Raw genomic sequence first — 16,473 nt, forward strand, 5'->3', positions numbered from 1 at the left:
TTTTTTTTTAAATATTTTATACTTGTAGATGTGAGTGTGCTTGTTGAGTGTATATGATTGAAATATAATGATGGTTAGTTTATATATAATTTAGTTTGGTTCAATTATGTATGGCACCATAATTTTATTCACATACTCTCAAATCCATTTCTGGAACCAATCGGTGCTCAGCAAAGTTTAAAGTGTAAAGTTTCTTTCTCAAAGAAACAAAGACTGTGTCCCTTACAAGGTTTATACCCATCAGATTATTAGTCCGACATATTCATTTCTCAGCCACGCCGTCACTAGTCTATATTAATAAATATCAATTGTTGCAAATAATTATGAAAATAATTAAAACAAATAAAATGAACTTTTTTTTTTCTTTGATAACCAATCAAAATTAATATATACTGTATTGAAAAGATGAATGCAGTAATTAGAAAAGTAAGTTTAATTTTAGATGCACTTAACAATATGAAAAACAGGAATATATAGACCATTAACGTTATTCGGCACAGACAAATATGAAAAAAAATCATTAAATGAAGAAAACTAAGATTTATATTCCATAGTGATTAGCGTCTGCATTCTGCCTAAATGAAAAATATTAAAAAATGTATTAAGCAATCAAATGAAAAGAAATCAGTTTTAATTGTATTTTGCTGCTGGCTCTTGATCAAACTGTACGATCTTTAACGTATTCATGCTTAATTAAAGGTGAAATATCGCTTCATTCAGAATTTAATGTATGAACAGTGAATGCCAGCTAATCAATGACACCATATAATACTTGTCTATCAGGCTGGTGATATCTTAGTTGACAAGGATATCATCTTGAAAGACGTTTTTATCAGAGACATTGCTAAGGTTATATTAAGCATTTCTGCTGATTGAAATATAAGTGTTGATAGGTAAACTTATCATATGTGACATCGAAATACAATCAAGAAATTTCATACTGTTTTAATACAAGAGTGCTTCACAAATATTTTCTGTCTTAAGGTCATTGAGGCCTTTGTCAAATTCAATTCATATTCTGTAATTTTCTACAGCAATGATATCTAGCAAAAAGTCAGCACTAAAGTGACAATGCAGGGTTTAAATTAGAAATATTTACTTAATGATTTTCAACTTTTTAAAAAACACTTATTTATATAAGTCGTTGTTATGAAAAACATACGTAAATAAAATGGAATTATGTTAAGTCGCCTACGTAATACGGCAAAAATTAAAAATGTTATATTGCAAGCTTGATATGATTGAGTCAATTCATTGACGGAAATTGTTAATACACACCTACGTCTACGCCCCCTAGCACTGACTTATTAAGCAAAACTTAACATTAAGACATAACAATGGTAATCAGTTCAAACCTTAGAAACTCTGAATAATAACACATTCCAGAGGACGCAATGGTATCATGTAGAACTTTTACAAAAGGTATCACACTTGTTACTCCTAAGTTCTTCTCGAAATTTCGTCTGTTGGGTTGGACAAATTGTTAACAAAATACTTAGTTAGAATCAACACCAACAAGAACTCTTACCGTACGAGAATTCGGAGACAAACAAGCTAAATACCACTAGATAATATCAATTGTAGGATTTTAAAAACCTAAACAAACACTCAACTATTAACCATAAACCCTCTGTTGTGGAGTTTTATACAGTTTTCATGAAAATTTTAATGCAGAGTTATCCCGGTACTTACTTTGTTGATCTGTTTTTGCAATTATGACGTTTATTTGTTTTTTAATTCAATGAATGTATACAATCATATAAAATCGCTTAACATTAAAGGTCAATGTCTTCCTTAAACAACAATTAATAAATACCCCATTGATATTATGGCTATAAAGTACATTGTTTCAAATTCGAGCTAGAACACGTGTTGTGTTTTGCTGCACGTAATGTATCTATAAAGCAATAACATTTAAGAAATATGAAAAACGATTTAGGAAACATTAACCTATTAAGGAAACATAAACCTATCTTAGTACGAAAGTTAAGGAAAATCTTTATTTCTTATCAGAATATGTTGGTAAGTGTTTGGAACTTGAAACTTAATCATTCCCTTAACCCTTATATTTAAAAAAATGGATTTAAAAGACTATCAAAAGAGATAAAGAGAAAATTTTGAGATGATAACTCATCAAAAATAAAAAAAGGACATCAGAATATAACAGTGATTATAATTTAATAAACACCTCGGAACAATACAAAACAATTTTGGAAAAATAAGTATTTTTAAGGCAACTCAATTTGTTATTAGTTTATAGGTACTACATCTTCATTAACGGTCGTTTATTTCTTGTCTTGAATCTTTTGACGACCTACTGAGGATCCTACGTTTAAAAATGTCTGAAGAAAAAGGCTAAGTCAAAACTTAACGTAAATTATCGAATCCAAAACCGTTTTCTTCTGATTTGCAATTTGTAACGTTTACCACTGATGCGTTTTATTCAACGATTTAGTTGACTTTCTGGTCAGTCTTTGGTTATGAATGGTTATAATGCTTCAACTAAAAGTGAATCTACTAAAGAATCTTTTACAGAACATACGTGCAAGAAAAGTTCCAAATCTAAATATAAAAGACATGTCGAAACAGGCATTTTTCGCTTGATTATATGTGGGTTTAAGATTTGTACTTAAATGTAAAACTATTAAAATTTAATTTACGTTTCCATTTGAAATTTCAGAAAGGAGAACTGAATCAAAGTTCAGATTTGAAATATTGGCACGTATGTTTTAAGTATTACGATGATATGGTTTCAAAATACATTGATAGGGTAATATCTTAAAAGTTTATTATTCAGCACAATCTAAAGCAAAACACGAACAAAACATCACTATTGAAAAGCATAACAATGTGCAAACTCCTCGTGATTTATTGAGAGTTTACTTTACATCTTGTGATCAAAAGTATAAGAAGATCAAAAGTATAGTTACTGAACACTGCATTAGATTAAAATAAATATACCTACTTTATAAAACTTTGAAAATGGAACTTTGAAATAAAATTTAAATATTATTATTATTATTATTTTTATTTACATATTTATACAATGTACATACGGTTAAATACATTGTGCGTGGTATGTTGTTACTGCACTAATTTAAATTCATTGAGCAGGGGGGCTATAAACAAATATTAATTTAAACTATCTTTTCACAGACCATGATGCTGTGGCTGAATTGTAACGTGGCTACCAACAACACCTCCATTCAGTCATATGTCTGAAAATGTTATATCCATATTGGAATATGGGCAAGTCCATTTAAGACATTAAGTGTGGAAAAGGTTGAAAACTGAATTTAAAAAACAGCTATGATTCCAAACTGTGTAAATCAACATTTTTTTTACTAAATTATTATTTTCTTTTCTACAATCAAACATACAGATGAATAATTCATAATTTTCGTTTTCTTCATCAACCCCTTCCAATAAGTCCATCACTTAGTTTTCCTATCAATTATCTCATGCAGATATTATTTAGAAACGTCAAGTTCTGAATGTTTTAGAATATTTAAAGGCATTTATTTTATTCTTATATCACATCTCACCCCACACAGAGTACATAACGTGACCACAAGATGTAAATATACTCACAAAACTGCACAGAAGTATACAATATTTTCGCATCAAAATGAATAAATTATGAGAAGTTTACACATTGCTGAGCGTTTCAAAAATGATGTTTTACATATTTTATTGTTATAATTTGATTGTTTTCTTAAAATATTTCTGATGATAGGTTGTTATTATAAGTTGTAAGGTTTGTTTAAAATCAACTTCAAAATACCCCACAGAAGGTACCCACAAGCAAGTTCATTCCCTAGAAAACTTACAAAAGGTTAGTCTTTAGTCGTGTCAAAATGAATTAAATACTTATAGTTTGACATTGTTTTGCTTAAAAATAATTGTGTTTTTCATGTATTGTTTTAGCATTTGATTAATCATTTATTATTTGAGATGTATTTGTGTGGAATAGGTGTCACAGTGTTTGATTGTTATATTCTGACGAATGATATATAATCTTGGAATGTTCAACACATTTTTACAAATACGTCAACTACAAAAGCAGACATAATGTATAAAGGTAATACAAAAACCAAACAATCTCTGTTAAGTCCATGTGAAAAAGTCTATAACCAATGAAAATACAAGAATCAGTAATGCTTCGGCAATATAATGCTTTTTTGAAAATGATTGATGACATTGGTCATTTCATAACCCAAATACGTTTATAGAAATTTTAAAATTGTTAAAAGTCATACATGATATAAAAACCGTTCAACCTATGTACAACAGCCATCTTTTTAGTAATAACCTTTTGAAACGTCCGTATCATTTCCTTTTAAAGTCAAGATTAATAAAAATAAATTGAACTAGAGCAACACCTCTCAGAAATAACCAATATATTTGTCTCCCAAAGTGTCAAGGTGCAGAAATGTTACATACATGTTCATAGAATTGTACTAGATAAAAGTTTTTATATAGTAAATTGCACTGATTGAAACAAAAACAGACCATTGATCTTGCCCTTTAACGTGAGATTATTTAATGGACTTATATGACCTGTACTGAAAATATAAACATTACTTTTGAAAAATTACAAACAAAGTCTTCAAGTATGCACACCCCACTTTCAAATATAGATTATATTACACTATATCACAAGAAAATTTATGTATTAATAAAATGTTGTATTGACCTATGTTATTTAAATACCAGTAAATAAAACGGAAGTTTAGGTCGTGAGGTATTACTATGTCCAAAGTTGCCACGTATTTTTGATGACGTGTTCTGAAAGTTTAATGAGTTCACTTTGTTGAAGGATTAATTTAGATTTGTTTCGGGGACTTAGTTTAAAGAGACTTAATGCACATACAAGGGTATATAGTAAGGGAACAGGTAAAAGTCAAATTAAGTTTGACATTTTTCAATAATTCATTTTAATTTTATAATATATTTCACACAAAAGATAAATAACGTACATGGCCCTATGAAATTGCTGTAAATATCCATAATGATTTACCTGTATCATTCAATTTATAGAAAGAGCGAGGCAGTCTTTTTTTATATTTAAGACAGTTTTATACTTTAACCAAAACAATTTCCAATAACAAATGTTGGTCAATCAACACAATTTAGAAATATGTAGTCAGTTCAACTTGAACTTTAAAAAATGAGCATAATGTCACTTAAAAAAGGACTTTGAAAAGCCTGTAAATTGCAAAGAGGCAGAAAAAATACTAGTTTTATGTAGAAGAAAAGTATCGCACGCACGCAGAAACATAAACATGCACACAAATAAACCTATTTTTATTAAGACAACAGGTCTTTCAAAGAGGATTTTTATTAGGCTAGTGTGATATCAAATTACACTATTTGACAGGACTGATTTTAAGAAAATATGAATGCTAGAGTCATTTTATAGTACAAGTAATATCTTGAGTGTTTTAACCTAATATGGGTATGCTGAAGACGATGAGGGTGGATACAAAGAAAATAAAATTGACAAAATGGCTGCTTAAAAATACTATAATAGGTCATTTAAACTATGATACAATATGATGCAATTAATTATTCTTGTCGAAATCAAATGATTATTCAATATGATCAGATTTTAATGAGATTGGCCAACAAATATAGCGATTATAAGTCTAATGGCTCAATTAACAGTATATTCAGCACTGTTTTACTAGCGCGTTAAAGTATAAGACTAAGATTGAAAAAAAATCACTTTTAATGTTTTGTTTACTTGACTTATATTTAACAATAAACTTAGTTTATAAATATTACCAAAGAATAAACATTTCGTAATAACAAATTAATATTTCGTAACTATGATTTTTTTTAAGTTGTTCATTTTGTTTTCATATATTTTGCACTTATTAAGGTATTATGGTATTTATGGTTTAAAATGAATATTTAAAAATTATTTTGAAATGTCAAAAAATGTCATTTCAATGCCATAAACACAACACAAGCCGACAGAAAAAAGTGTTTCAAAAAATAAACTGCGCCCCCCCCCCCCCAAAAAAAAAAGGTCTTAAAAAATGCAGCAGTAGGAATCGAACCATAGACCTCTCACACATCGAGTCAATCACTTAACCGGCTGTGCTACTGCGGAAGTAACGATGACGTTTACATTTTAGCAGATATGACTTCCACTAACATTAGTTTTATAGTTTTTTTTATTCTATGCTTTTCAGTACATCAGGTTTATATATAAAAATGTGATAATTGAGTGTTGAGCAAACTAGGTTAAAAAATATCCAATCTACTTTTTAAATAACATTTCTGTCCTATCTTTTATAAAATGTGTCACTTGCTGAAATGTTGAAATTAATAAAGAGCCGTTTTTCAGCACATTGTAAGCATTACACATGTATGCTGCATGTAAGTTTTTTGTGTGTTGTTTTGTTTGTATTTCTTGTTTTCTGCCAAAAATAATATCTGCATAATTCATTTTTTAGATTCAATTATAACTGCATTCAGGTATACGATGGATAATCGATAACATTAAAAAGTCATCTTAAACTTAGAAGTGTATACTTTATCACATTCTTAACAAAAATACAAAAACAACAAATGTTTAAAAATAAGTGATGATCGACTATTTAATTTGCAATTTAAAGTTAAAGTTAGAAACAACAACAACAACAACAACAATAACAACACCATATTTCCATCTAGTCATAAAATGTCTGAAACCGGGATATTGCTACGTGTGCAATATCGTGGCACGATATTGCACACGTAGCAAAAAATTTTTGGAATTCAGTCATGGTTTTGAGAAAATTCTACAAGAGGATTATCACATCATTTGATATTGAGAATTCCGGGTACCCTCCAATAAATTTCCAGGATATCTTAAAGTAACAGCAAAGTTATCTATAAAAATAATACTTGTAAAAAATGGAGTAATACTTTCTTTGACCATATATAAAAGTCACGTGGTTTAGCTACATAATAGAGGTGTTAAAATATAATTGTAATACACCCTTTGTTAGCCATTGAAATAGTATTTAATGTATAAAGGGTTTTCAAAAATGGTTATTATTCAGAGCGGGCGCTATGGTGCAGTGGTAACACTGTCTGCCTACAAATCAAGGGGTCGTGAGTTCGATCCCCCGCTACTCCACTAAACGAAAAAATGACTACAAGACTGACAAAACCAGGACATAGACTCAGAATGACGACAAGAATAGATACAAGAGAAGACCTTAACGGAACAGAATACAAGTACCGAAAGTACAAGACCGAAGACCACGACCGATAAAAGAAGGAAGAACGCAGACAAGAAAAAACAACAAGCGAACAGAGACGGGGACCGATAACAGAAGAACAGAGACAGGGACTGATAACAGGGGAACTGACAACAAGCGACCACAGACGAGGACCGATAACAGAAGAACAGAGACAGGAACTGACAACAAGCGAACAGTGATGTCGACCGATAACAAAAGAACAGTGATAGAGACCGATAACAGCAGAACTAACAACAAGCGAACAGAGACGAGGACCGATAACAGAAGAACAGAGACAGGGATTGATAACAGTAGAACTAACAACAAGCGAATAAAGACGTCGACCAATAAAATAGGGACAGAGACAGGGACCGATAACAGAAGAATTGACAACAGGCGAACAGTAACGTCGACGGATAACAAGAGAACAGTGACAGGGACCGATAACAGCAGAACTGACAACAAGCAAACAATGACAGGGACCGATAACAGAAGAACTGACAACAAAACAAAGGAGACGAGCATTGTTAACAGAAAAATATAGACGAAGACCGATAACAGAATAACATAAACGATAAATGAATACAGAAGGATGAAAACGGTGATCGATAACAGAGACGGGAATCGATGACATAAGAATTGACAACAAGAAAAGGGAGACCAGGACCGATTAAAGAAGAAAGAAGAGAACCGATGACAGAAGAACCGAGAAAAACGAAGACCAGAACCGATAACAGAACAGGACAGGGACAGAAGAACTGACAACAAGACAACGAAGACGAGCATTGATAACAGAAAAATAGACGAGGACCGATAACAGAATAACATAGACGATGACTGATGACAGAAGAATGAAGACGGGGATTGATAACAGAGACGGGAACCGATGACAGAATAATTGACAACAAGAAAACGGAGACCAGGACTGATTACATAAGAATAGAGACAAGAACGGATGACAGAAGAACGAAGACGAGAACCGATAACAGAACAACTGAGACGAAAACCGATAACAGAACATCTAACAACAAAAGAACTGAGACCAGGACCGATCACAGAAGAACAACAAGAGAACTGCGATGAGGACCAGTAACTGAAAAACGAAAGTCACGACCAATTGGAGAAGAAGACGGCAGAGAAATGCGACTAGAACCGATAACAGAAGAACAAAGACGACGACCGATAACATAAAAACGTACACCAAAGTCCAAGAGTACTCAGAGAAAGGTGCCTTTAATTAATGTATATTTTTCATGCACACGTTTTAACCCCCTCACACATACGCACGCTGTGCAAATATAAGTAGGCATCTGAGTAGCCACTCTATATGCTTGCATAGAGTGCCAGATAAAATACCTGAAAGCTCTATAATTAGCAGATAGGGCAGGAAAGAGTGTGGTGTTCGCTGCGTAAATGCCTTAAAGTTTTCAGTACTATCTTTAATATTACTTCTATATTACTAATATATTGACCTATAGAAAAGTGTCTGCCATCTTGGATTTTTCGGCCATATTGGATTGTTTTTTTGTTTTGTTTTTTTAATTCTGTTTTGGTGTCTAATTTGTTTTTACCTAAACATGCTTTGTGACAAATTTCAGGCTTTTCCTTTCCTTAAAAGTTTTATTTGATATATCATTCATTTATGATAAAGAAATTTGGCTGTCATTATAGTGGTTATTTTAAATTGCCATTTTAATGGTCAAGATCAAGTTTTTCAATTTGGTATCCACCTTTATCGGATTCAGCATACCTTTATAGGTAAAATACACCGAGATACCACTTGTACTACAAAATGCCTCTAGCATCTTATAGGTAGCCAAATTCTCAAAATCAGTCCTGTCTATATATTTCATTAAGGCCTCAACAGACGGTAGGATTTAGATGTACAACACTAATTAGAGATAAAATAAACAATTTTCCAAAGCTATAGAACACTTGCATTCAGACGGTAGGAATCATCTGAGGTTTCACAAAAAAGGATCCCTCCCAATTGATCCTTTACATACTTTACTCACTAAATACTTTTTTCGCCACGAGTAATTATTGAAACACCTCCATAATTTTTTTAATGTGAATCCTGACAGAAACTCAAACCTGGGACCCTCGAAATACCATACTGCGACTCTACTGACTAAGCTATCCGGCAGCCTTCGAACTACCTCCCCTCCCCTAATTAGAAAACAGTTCAATACCGAACCTAACTCAACTTTGGGTCTCCCGAAGAGTTTTTCAACATCATTTTTACCCCATCTTACTACTATGTTTACCTTTTAGCCCTAATTGTTCTGGAATTTCATTCATTACACACATTATCAGGAGATAATTTGGTAATATGTTACTTGTCATTGTGGGTGGGGTCTGTAGAAATCTGTACGACAAGATAATCAAAATAGAACATGTCCTATCCCTTACATCTAGACATGACATAAGGATTCTGCATTCAAGAAATAGTAGCCTTACACATAAAGATTTGCCTGTACATCTTAGTTTTAATTGGTGTCGTACTTCAAAATCCTACCGTCTGTTGAGGCCTTTATACGTCTGCACCGTAGATTGTGCGATAAATTTTATTTACACATGACAAAAGTTCGTGAGATAATGAGACTAATTTTAGAGTAATTTGATTGTCTTGGTCTAGTTTCTCATACGTACCAGATTTAACAAATATTTCATCGCTTGCCTTTCTTTTAACTTGTGACTAAATACATCAAAAACAGCTGAATTTTGGGAAATGGAAAATCACATTTCCAGCTTCCATTTCAGGAACTGCCCATGATCAATTTTGTGTTTATCGAGATGAAAATTTCAAGTGAATCAGCCAAAAATCAGTGGAGACTGTCCTGACTCTATAATGGTTGCAACAGGCTCAATCAAACCAAGCATGCAACACGTTCGATTTTACCGTGTTTGGCGTTCTTTAGGTTCTTTTCTCTATTTAATAACTTCCGGTTCCAGCAGGTCATGTGTAAAGGATATATCAGTTTTAATCATACAACGAATTGTTACAAAAACACGCCCGTCGGGAAAAATTTTCAGGGAAAGTGTATAAGTTTAAATTTTAACCTTTTTTAGTTAAAAAAATTTTATGAAAAAAGGTTTAAACAGAAAGAAAATTTAGATTTAAAAAAAATTTAAATATAAACAGGATAATAGTGTTTTAAACATTTGATCAAAAGGAGAGTGTCATCCTTTTTATTTTCGAAAGGGTTTTGGGCTTTATTTGAGTGAAACAAATGAATCTACCAATTTCCCCGGCTTGTAAAAAATTAGAAAGGGGAAATAAATTGAATAAAATTTAAAACGGATTTTTCCCCAGTTCTAAAAGTAAAATACAAAAAAAGTTCCTATGCCATTATATTGTCTGAGAATACTTTAAGCTGGACAATGGATAATCAATTTTTTTTTTAAAAAAACCTAATCCGAATTAGCATATTTTATTTTATACTTATTAACAAGGTCCATAGTTTCATAATTAACATATGTTTGACATACATCACCCACTGTATTGTGGTTCATTTTATCCAATATTTTAAAATTAATTGAACGAACAAAGTAAATGTTGCTACACTTGAACTTTCACTGAAAGGTGAATATATGCTATAACTCACTCGAATTACCTTTGCGAGCATATTTGTGGTTTTGTTAGTCTTAATAAGAAATACGCTATAATTTCATAAACAAAGCAGTTTCATGTATTTATATGAAATTGCATTAATACATTTTTTTTTCATAGAAGGAAGTGACATAAAATTAAAGCAACGCCATGACATGTTCAGATGTATTAATAACCCGGGAAGAATGTTCTGAATGACTCTTAACATAGATATATCAGAAACGACTGAATCACTTTTTTTCTTCAGTTGAAATAACATCATATTCGATAACCACATCGCCTCGCGTTAAAAACTAACTTTCACTCTTTTGTCAAAGGTGTTGATCTAACGCCTCATAATAAATGACCTTATCGTGTTTGAAAAGCAGGCGCATGACTTACCATACCTGTTAGGAAGATTAATTGACTTTTGTGTACTTAAAATACATTCAGTGGTTTTTTTTGGGGGTTATTGCAAAAGGGTGAAAAATGTTATTTTTATTTTTAAACTTTAACAACCATTTAAAAAAAAAGGTGTTTTAGTTTTCTAAAACCGAGGTCTAAAATAATTCTTTTTTTTAAAAAAAATTTCCCCGAGTTTAAAAAAAGCTTGAGGACAGGTTACATAGTATACACAGTTACGATTACCTTTTTGTACCTAATTTATATTATTTATTTCATTTTGACATTGAACACTTTATGTGAATTTTTTTTATCATTTCTTTAATTGTTACATTGATCATTATGACATAGAAAACTTTATGTGAATTTTATAGTATTTCTTTTATTTTGGCCCTGATCATTTTAACTAGCAATCCATACATTAAATTTTAAGCCTTGGATTCATATTTCACTATTTTCAGAAAGGTTTCTTTCTTGAGCGACACTGCAAAATATGCAAATGTATGATATTTTATTTATGAGCATTCAAAAGCACTAAAAGTAATGAAAGCCAGCGATACAGAAGAGATCATTGAATGGGTGCAATAACAAATAAGAAAGGGAAATGTTTATTTAGGACATGGGAGAATACAATGATTTTATGATAAGGTAGCTTGAAACAAACAAATTCAATTGTAACTTTTCGGCGTTTTTTTATCACTTTTACAAAGTCTTTTAGAGTCTTGATGGCAGTAAACGAACAATTAACGGGTTTGCAGGAAACAAGATTTAGCATTTTAAATATAGATATCTTTATTCAATGTTACTTCACGTGGGTTGACGTCGCACTAACACAATATAACGTCACGTGGCGACTTTGCAGCTTTTCTGGTAGAGAAAGACCTCGAGTAAAGTAAGAGCTACGCTTTGTATCCTATGGTATCCCAAAAATCACAATACTTTTCTAAATAATTATCAATTACAGTATTACTAGGCGCCTTAAATTTAATAATCTTGGATGCAGAATCATAAAGAGGCCATTGAAGACTGACAGAATGTGGCCCTTTGTTAGGATCAGACGTATAAGCAAAGTTTGTCCAATACCCAATCATTTGATCGGACAATATCTCTTCCTCGTGGTTGAAGTTAAACCCTGATTGATCAGCGCTGTGGAAAACATACACTATTTCTTCTCCGTGACAGACATGACCTTCACAATATGAGAAATTACCCCACCCGTTAAACGAGAACGACTGATTGAACTCGAACCGGAAGACATTTTGGCCATTTTTGTAAAAATGTCTGCTCATGTTTCTTGAAGCACACGTGAAGATAAAATCTGTTCCTAGTTTTGTTATATTATCCCTTGTGTCGGTCGCTCCTTCAAACGGGTACATATTCAACATTTGCTCCACATGAGACGGATAAGTTGCTGCAAGCACGCCAATGTATTCTAACGGTGGCACCGGCTTACCCCATGCCTCGTAAACAAATATTCTAGCTTCTTCCGTCATGGTACCTATCATAACTGGAACTTTTCTGAGTTTGTTATTCTGGATGGCGTAGACAGGTTCATATGGAACAACATCGCCATCCACAAAAGGACCAAGAGGTTCGAAAAAATCAAGTACTTTGAGTGAGGTAGGTTTGGCTCTAGCTTCCAGTTGGGCTTGGGCCAGCTCATCAGAGGTTTTAGACCTAGATAATGACACAAAAGCAAACTATTATCATATACATGTAGGTAAACATATTATGTTATTCGATAGAACTTAGTTGAAATATTTTATATTGTTCCTTTTTAATAATGTTATTTCCCATGACCAGGAAATAAACCTATTGTCTTGGTCATTATTGCCTTTTCCTTCTCTTGATTGATTGAAGGTTGCTTGGTTGCTGCTCGCCATTATGCGACAATGGCCCAAAGATGTCTATAATGACTGGAGGCCGAAGGCCTGAATGACATTATGCGACATTATGCGACAATGGTCAGAAGATGTCCATCATGACCGGAGGGCCGCAGGCTCGAATGACATTATGGATATAAAGCCATTGTCCTATAATGGCGAGCAGCAGCCAAATATCAATATCTCATTATATTATGATGCTCGTTTATCAAAGGCTGTATAATATTTCTGAAAAATAATCGAAATATGGAACTAGTCTAATAGAATTCTAACCGTTTGTTTCCGTTGAAGACAAAATAGAGTACGACATGGCACATAATCATACATACATAAACATATACAATGTATCAACACTTAATCACATAATGCGAAAATACGTGATATGTCAATTCGGTAATTTTCTTTTCAATAATTTTGGAATTAAATTATCCCCAAGTGATAGTAAGCGACAGTGTTCTCATTGAGGAAAAGTCAACTAAGTTCAGAGACTAAATTATCCATTTAAACGAATTTTAAACGAGTAATTTTGCATTTTAAGCGCAAAAATCTTTTCCGGTACGGAAACGCCCGTGAATACATATGATTTATGTGCAAACTAATCATAATTAAGATCCATGCCGTAATGATTACAAATCTAAAAGTTATCCTACCGTAAACACGTCATATAGTCGTCCATTGTACAGTTTATATAACGCATAACTAGACTTGCAAGGTAAACAGCTTCCTCTGGATTCTTGAAGGGAATATCAAACGGTGCGCTCTCAATAATCACGTTCCTAAAGAGGTTATCTGCTTCGTTTGACATCAGGTGTATCGGGATAGACTGCCCTCCAGCACTTTGACCGAAAAGGGTCACCCTGGTTTGATCTCCGCCGAAGTACTTGATGTTTTCCTGAACCCAATTCAGAGCAAGCCTTTGATCTCGGATACCATAGTTACCAGCAGCATCGGTTGATTTAGGACCGGTATACAAGAAACCTAATACACCTAATAAGCAAAAATACATATTTTGTGATTGTATGCATACGTTTATATTATCGAAAAGGATCTCGTTTCTTTTTCGAAGAATAAAGATTTTCTTTGATCTTTAAAAAGGAATATTGAAAAGATGGTACAGTGTAAGCTCTGCAGAGCGGCCCACTGTAAAGAAATAAGCCATTTACACCATTTACAACAACAATATCAATTCAGGAAAATGGTCGCGTTTATCCACTGTGGTACTTTTGTATCAACTTTAAGAAATTGTAGTTTGATTTTTTTAATCTATTACTAACCTAATCTATAGTCGAATGTCACTAGCACCACCTGTCCTTTGCTTGCAAAATAATCTCCCTTGAAAATGGGACTACTGGCGCTTATATGCACAAAGTTCCCGCCATGAATGTAAACCATAACCGGAAGTAGGTTGGAGGTTGAAGAGTTTGAAGGTGTATACACGTTCAAGAACAAACAACTCTCTGATGTCTAAAACAAAATGATTTGAATAAAGAATATACCATTTTTCGTTCATATGATACTTGTCTTTTAATTGATTGGGTTTAAAGTATAATAATAAAACAGAGGAGATAACCATATTTCATTTATTAGTATACGTATATGTATATTTAAGTAACAACACCTTGTTTTGGAACTTGAGCAATTACTTCAAATATTCAAGAATGAGTTTCAATTTACAAATGACGCTTCATTACGCAAAAATGCGTATAAACGTACCATTTCAAAACTACAAATATCAAAACAGAAAAAAAAAGGATAACACAAATGAATTTATTATTAACTAATGGCATTTTCATTGCTTTTAAATAATCTTGTATCTGGTCCATTTACTGTAAATCCACTACTTAAACTTCCACTTTGCAGTACAGGCCACAGTTATCAATCTTGTCAAGTCATCCCCTTTAATCAGACTGTTCATTGAAGGAAGTACTTCTAACTTTAAACTAATCCTTAAAAATATTTGACAGTAAAACAAGACAATTCTCTCAATATTATCTGTAAAAAAATATATTTGACAACTAACAAAAGCGAGAATCCCATTTACCATTTATGATCATGGCGATTTGATGGAAGTTTATTGCTAAAAAGTCATGAATGAAAGACAATGCAGATCTTTACTGGACACAGGGTCTTTCAAATTTAAAATAATTTACATGTATTTGAAAGACCCTGTTGGAATTTAATATGCACTTCTCAGATTGGTTATGATAAGAAAGGTAACCTCTTTGGGACAGACAAATGATGGATTCGAAGAGAAACATCCATGTTGCGGACAGCCAGGTTTCAGCTCGGTAGCATTATACACGTCTGTCCAGACCGGTGGTTCCACTGGTGGCTGCCATCTGAAAAGAGAAATATATAAATTTTAATGAATATGGTATTTGTTGGTCCACTTGATAGGTTTTAGATAGAATTAATTTCGGAGTAAAATTTATATAATATATCGGTATACTTTGTACTATTAACCTTAAATTTAAAATCAGTCTGTGTAATGAACTGCTTTGATTCTGGTACATTCCAAATATAATTCAAGGATTTTCAATAATAAAATAATAAGATGGAGCTACCAACAGTATAGAGCATGGTCAGACTACATGAATGCGCGGGCTAGCTGTCTATACTGGTGGAAAAGACATAAATCTCTTTGGTTTTCGGCAGGTTATGAGGTTACATGTAATGAATTCTACTTAACATAACGAATAAGAATTTCAGAAATAGCCCGACATTAACAGGACACTGTTTAGCATTTATAAATGTTCTAATGTCACCGAAAAAGTCCAACCAATTATCACAGAAAAAAAAAGAAGAAGAAATGTTTAAAATGTAGCGAAATTTAAAATACCGTTTGCATGTATTTTGTTCGCAAAATGAAATTTCAGAAAGAAGCACCGGATGCGATATCAACAATGCTTATTTTTATTGTATTGTGACGATTGGTTATAGATAAGATATTCACTTACCGTAATTCATTTAAAGGTGGTTTTGCGTATGGTATTCCAAGAAAAGAGTTGGTTTGATCGGTTTGTTTTCCTCTCACCTTTCCATACTTCGTCTGCACAACAACATCACCGGAAGTTACCGAAATGAGACTAAGAAACAATGGCAGAAAACGCAAACACACAAGCATTGTGGAGCAAAAACTAATTAACAGTGTATTGATGAGGTGTATTTAGTACATCATGTATTGAAATTTATTTGATATTTATTTACAATGTAAAATATTATCTTATTTAAACTTACTTGACCGAGATTTAAGATTCAGATATCAGTTTATCAGACGAAAACAATGTTACGTGTAGATTATTTTAGTATGTCTGCTCTATTTCACGGTGGCCCTTTCGATAAAGTTTTGATGTAAAGA

At 32.4% G+C, this 16,473-nt stretch overlaps 1 protein-coding gene across 1 annotated transcript; it reads right to left on the reverse strand.

Annotated features, from left to right (window-relative positions):
• Positions 1-11,824: 11,824 nt before the first annotated feature.
• On the reverse strand, positions 11,825-16,294 carry LOC132716974 (crystal protein-like). The gene is made up of 5 exons (XM_060700320.1): positions 16,073-16,294; positions 15,334-15,454; positions 14,390-14,579; positions 13,766-14,102; positions 11,825-12,909 (listed from the first exon to the last, which is right to left on the reverse strand). Exons 1-5 carry the CDS (start codon positions 16,237-16,239, stop codon positions 12,132-12,134), a joined length of 1,593 nt encoding a protein of 530 aa, XP_060556303.1. The 5' UTR covers positions 16,240-16,294; the 3' UTR covers positions 11,825-12,131.
• Between the last annotated feature and the right edge of the window lie 179 nt (positions 16,295-16,473).

This window comes from Ruditapes philippinarum, unplaced genomic scaffold (assembly GCF_026571515.1).
Source record: "Ruditapes philippinarum isolate M1 unplaced genomic scaffold, ASM2657151v2 ctg6960_1_1_1_1, whole genome shotgun sequence".
Classification (NCBI taxonomy): Eukaryota; Metazoa; Mollusca; class Bivalvia; order Venerida; family Veneridae; genus Ruditapes; species Ruditapes philippinarum.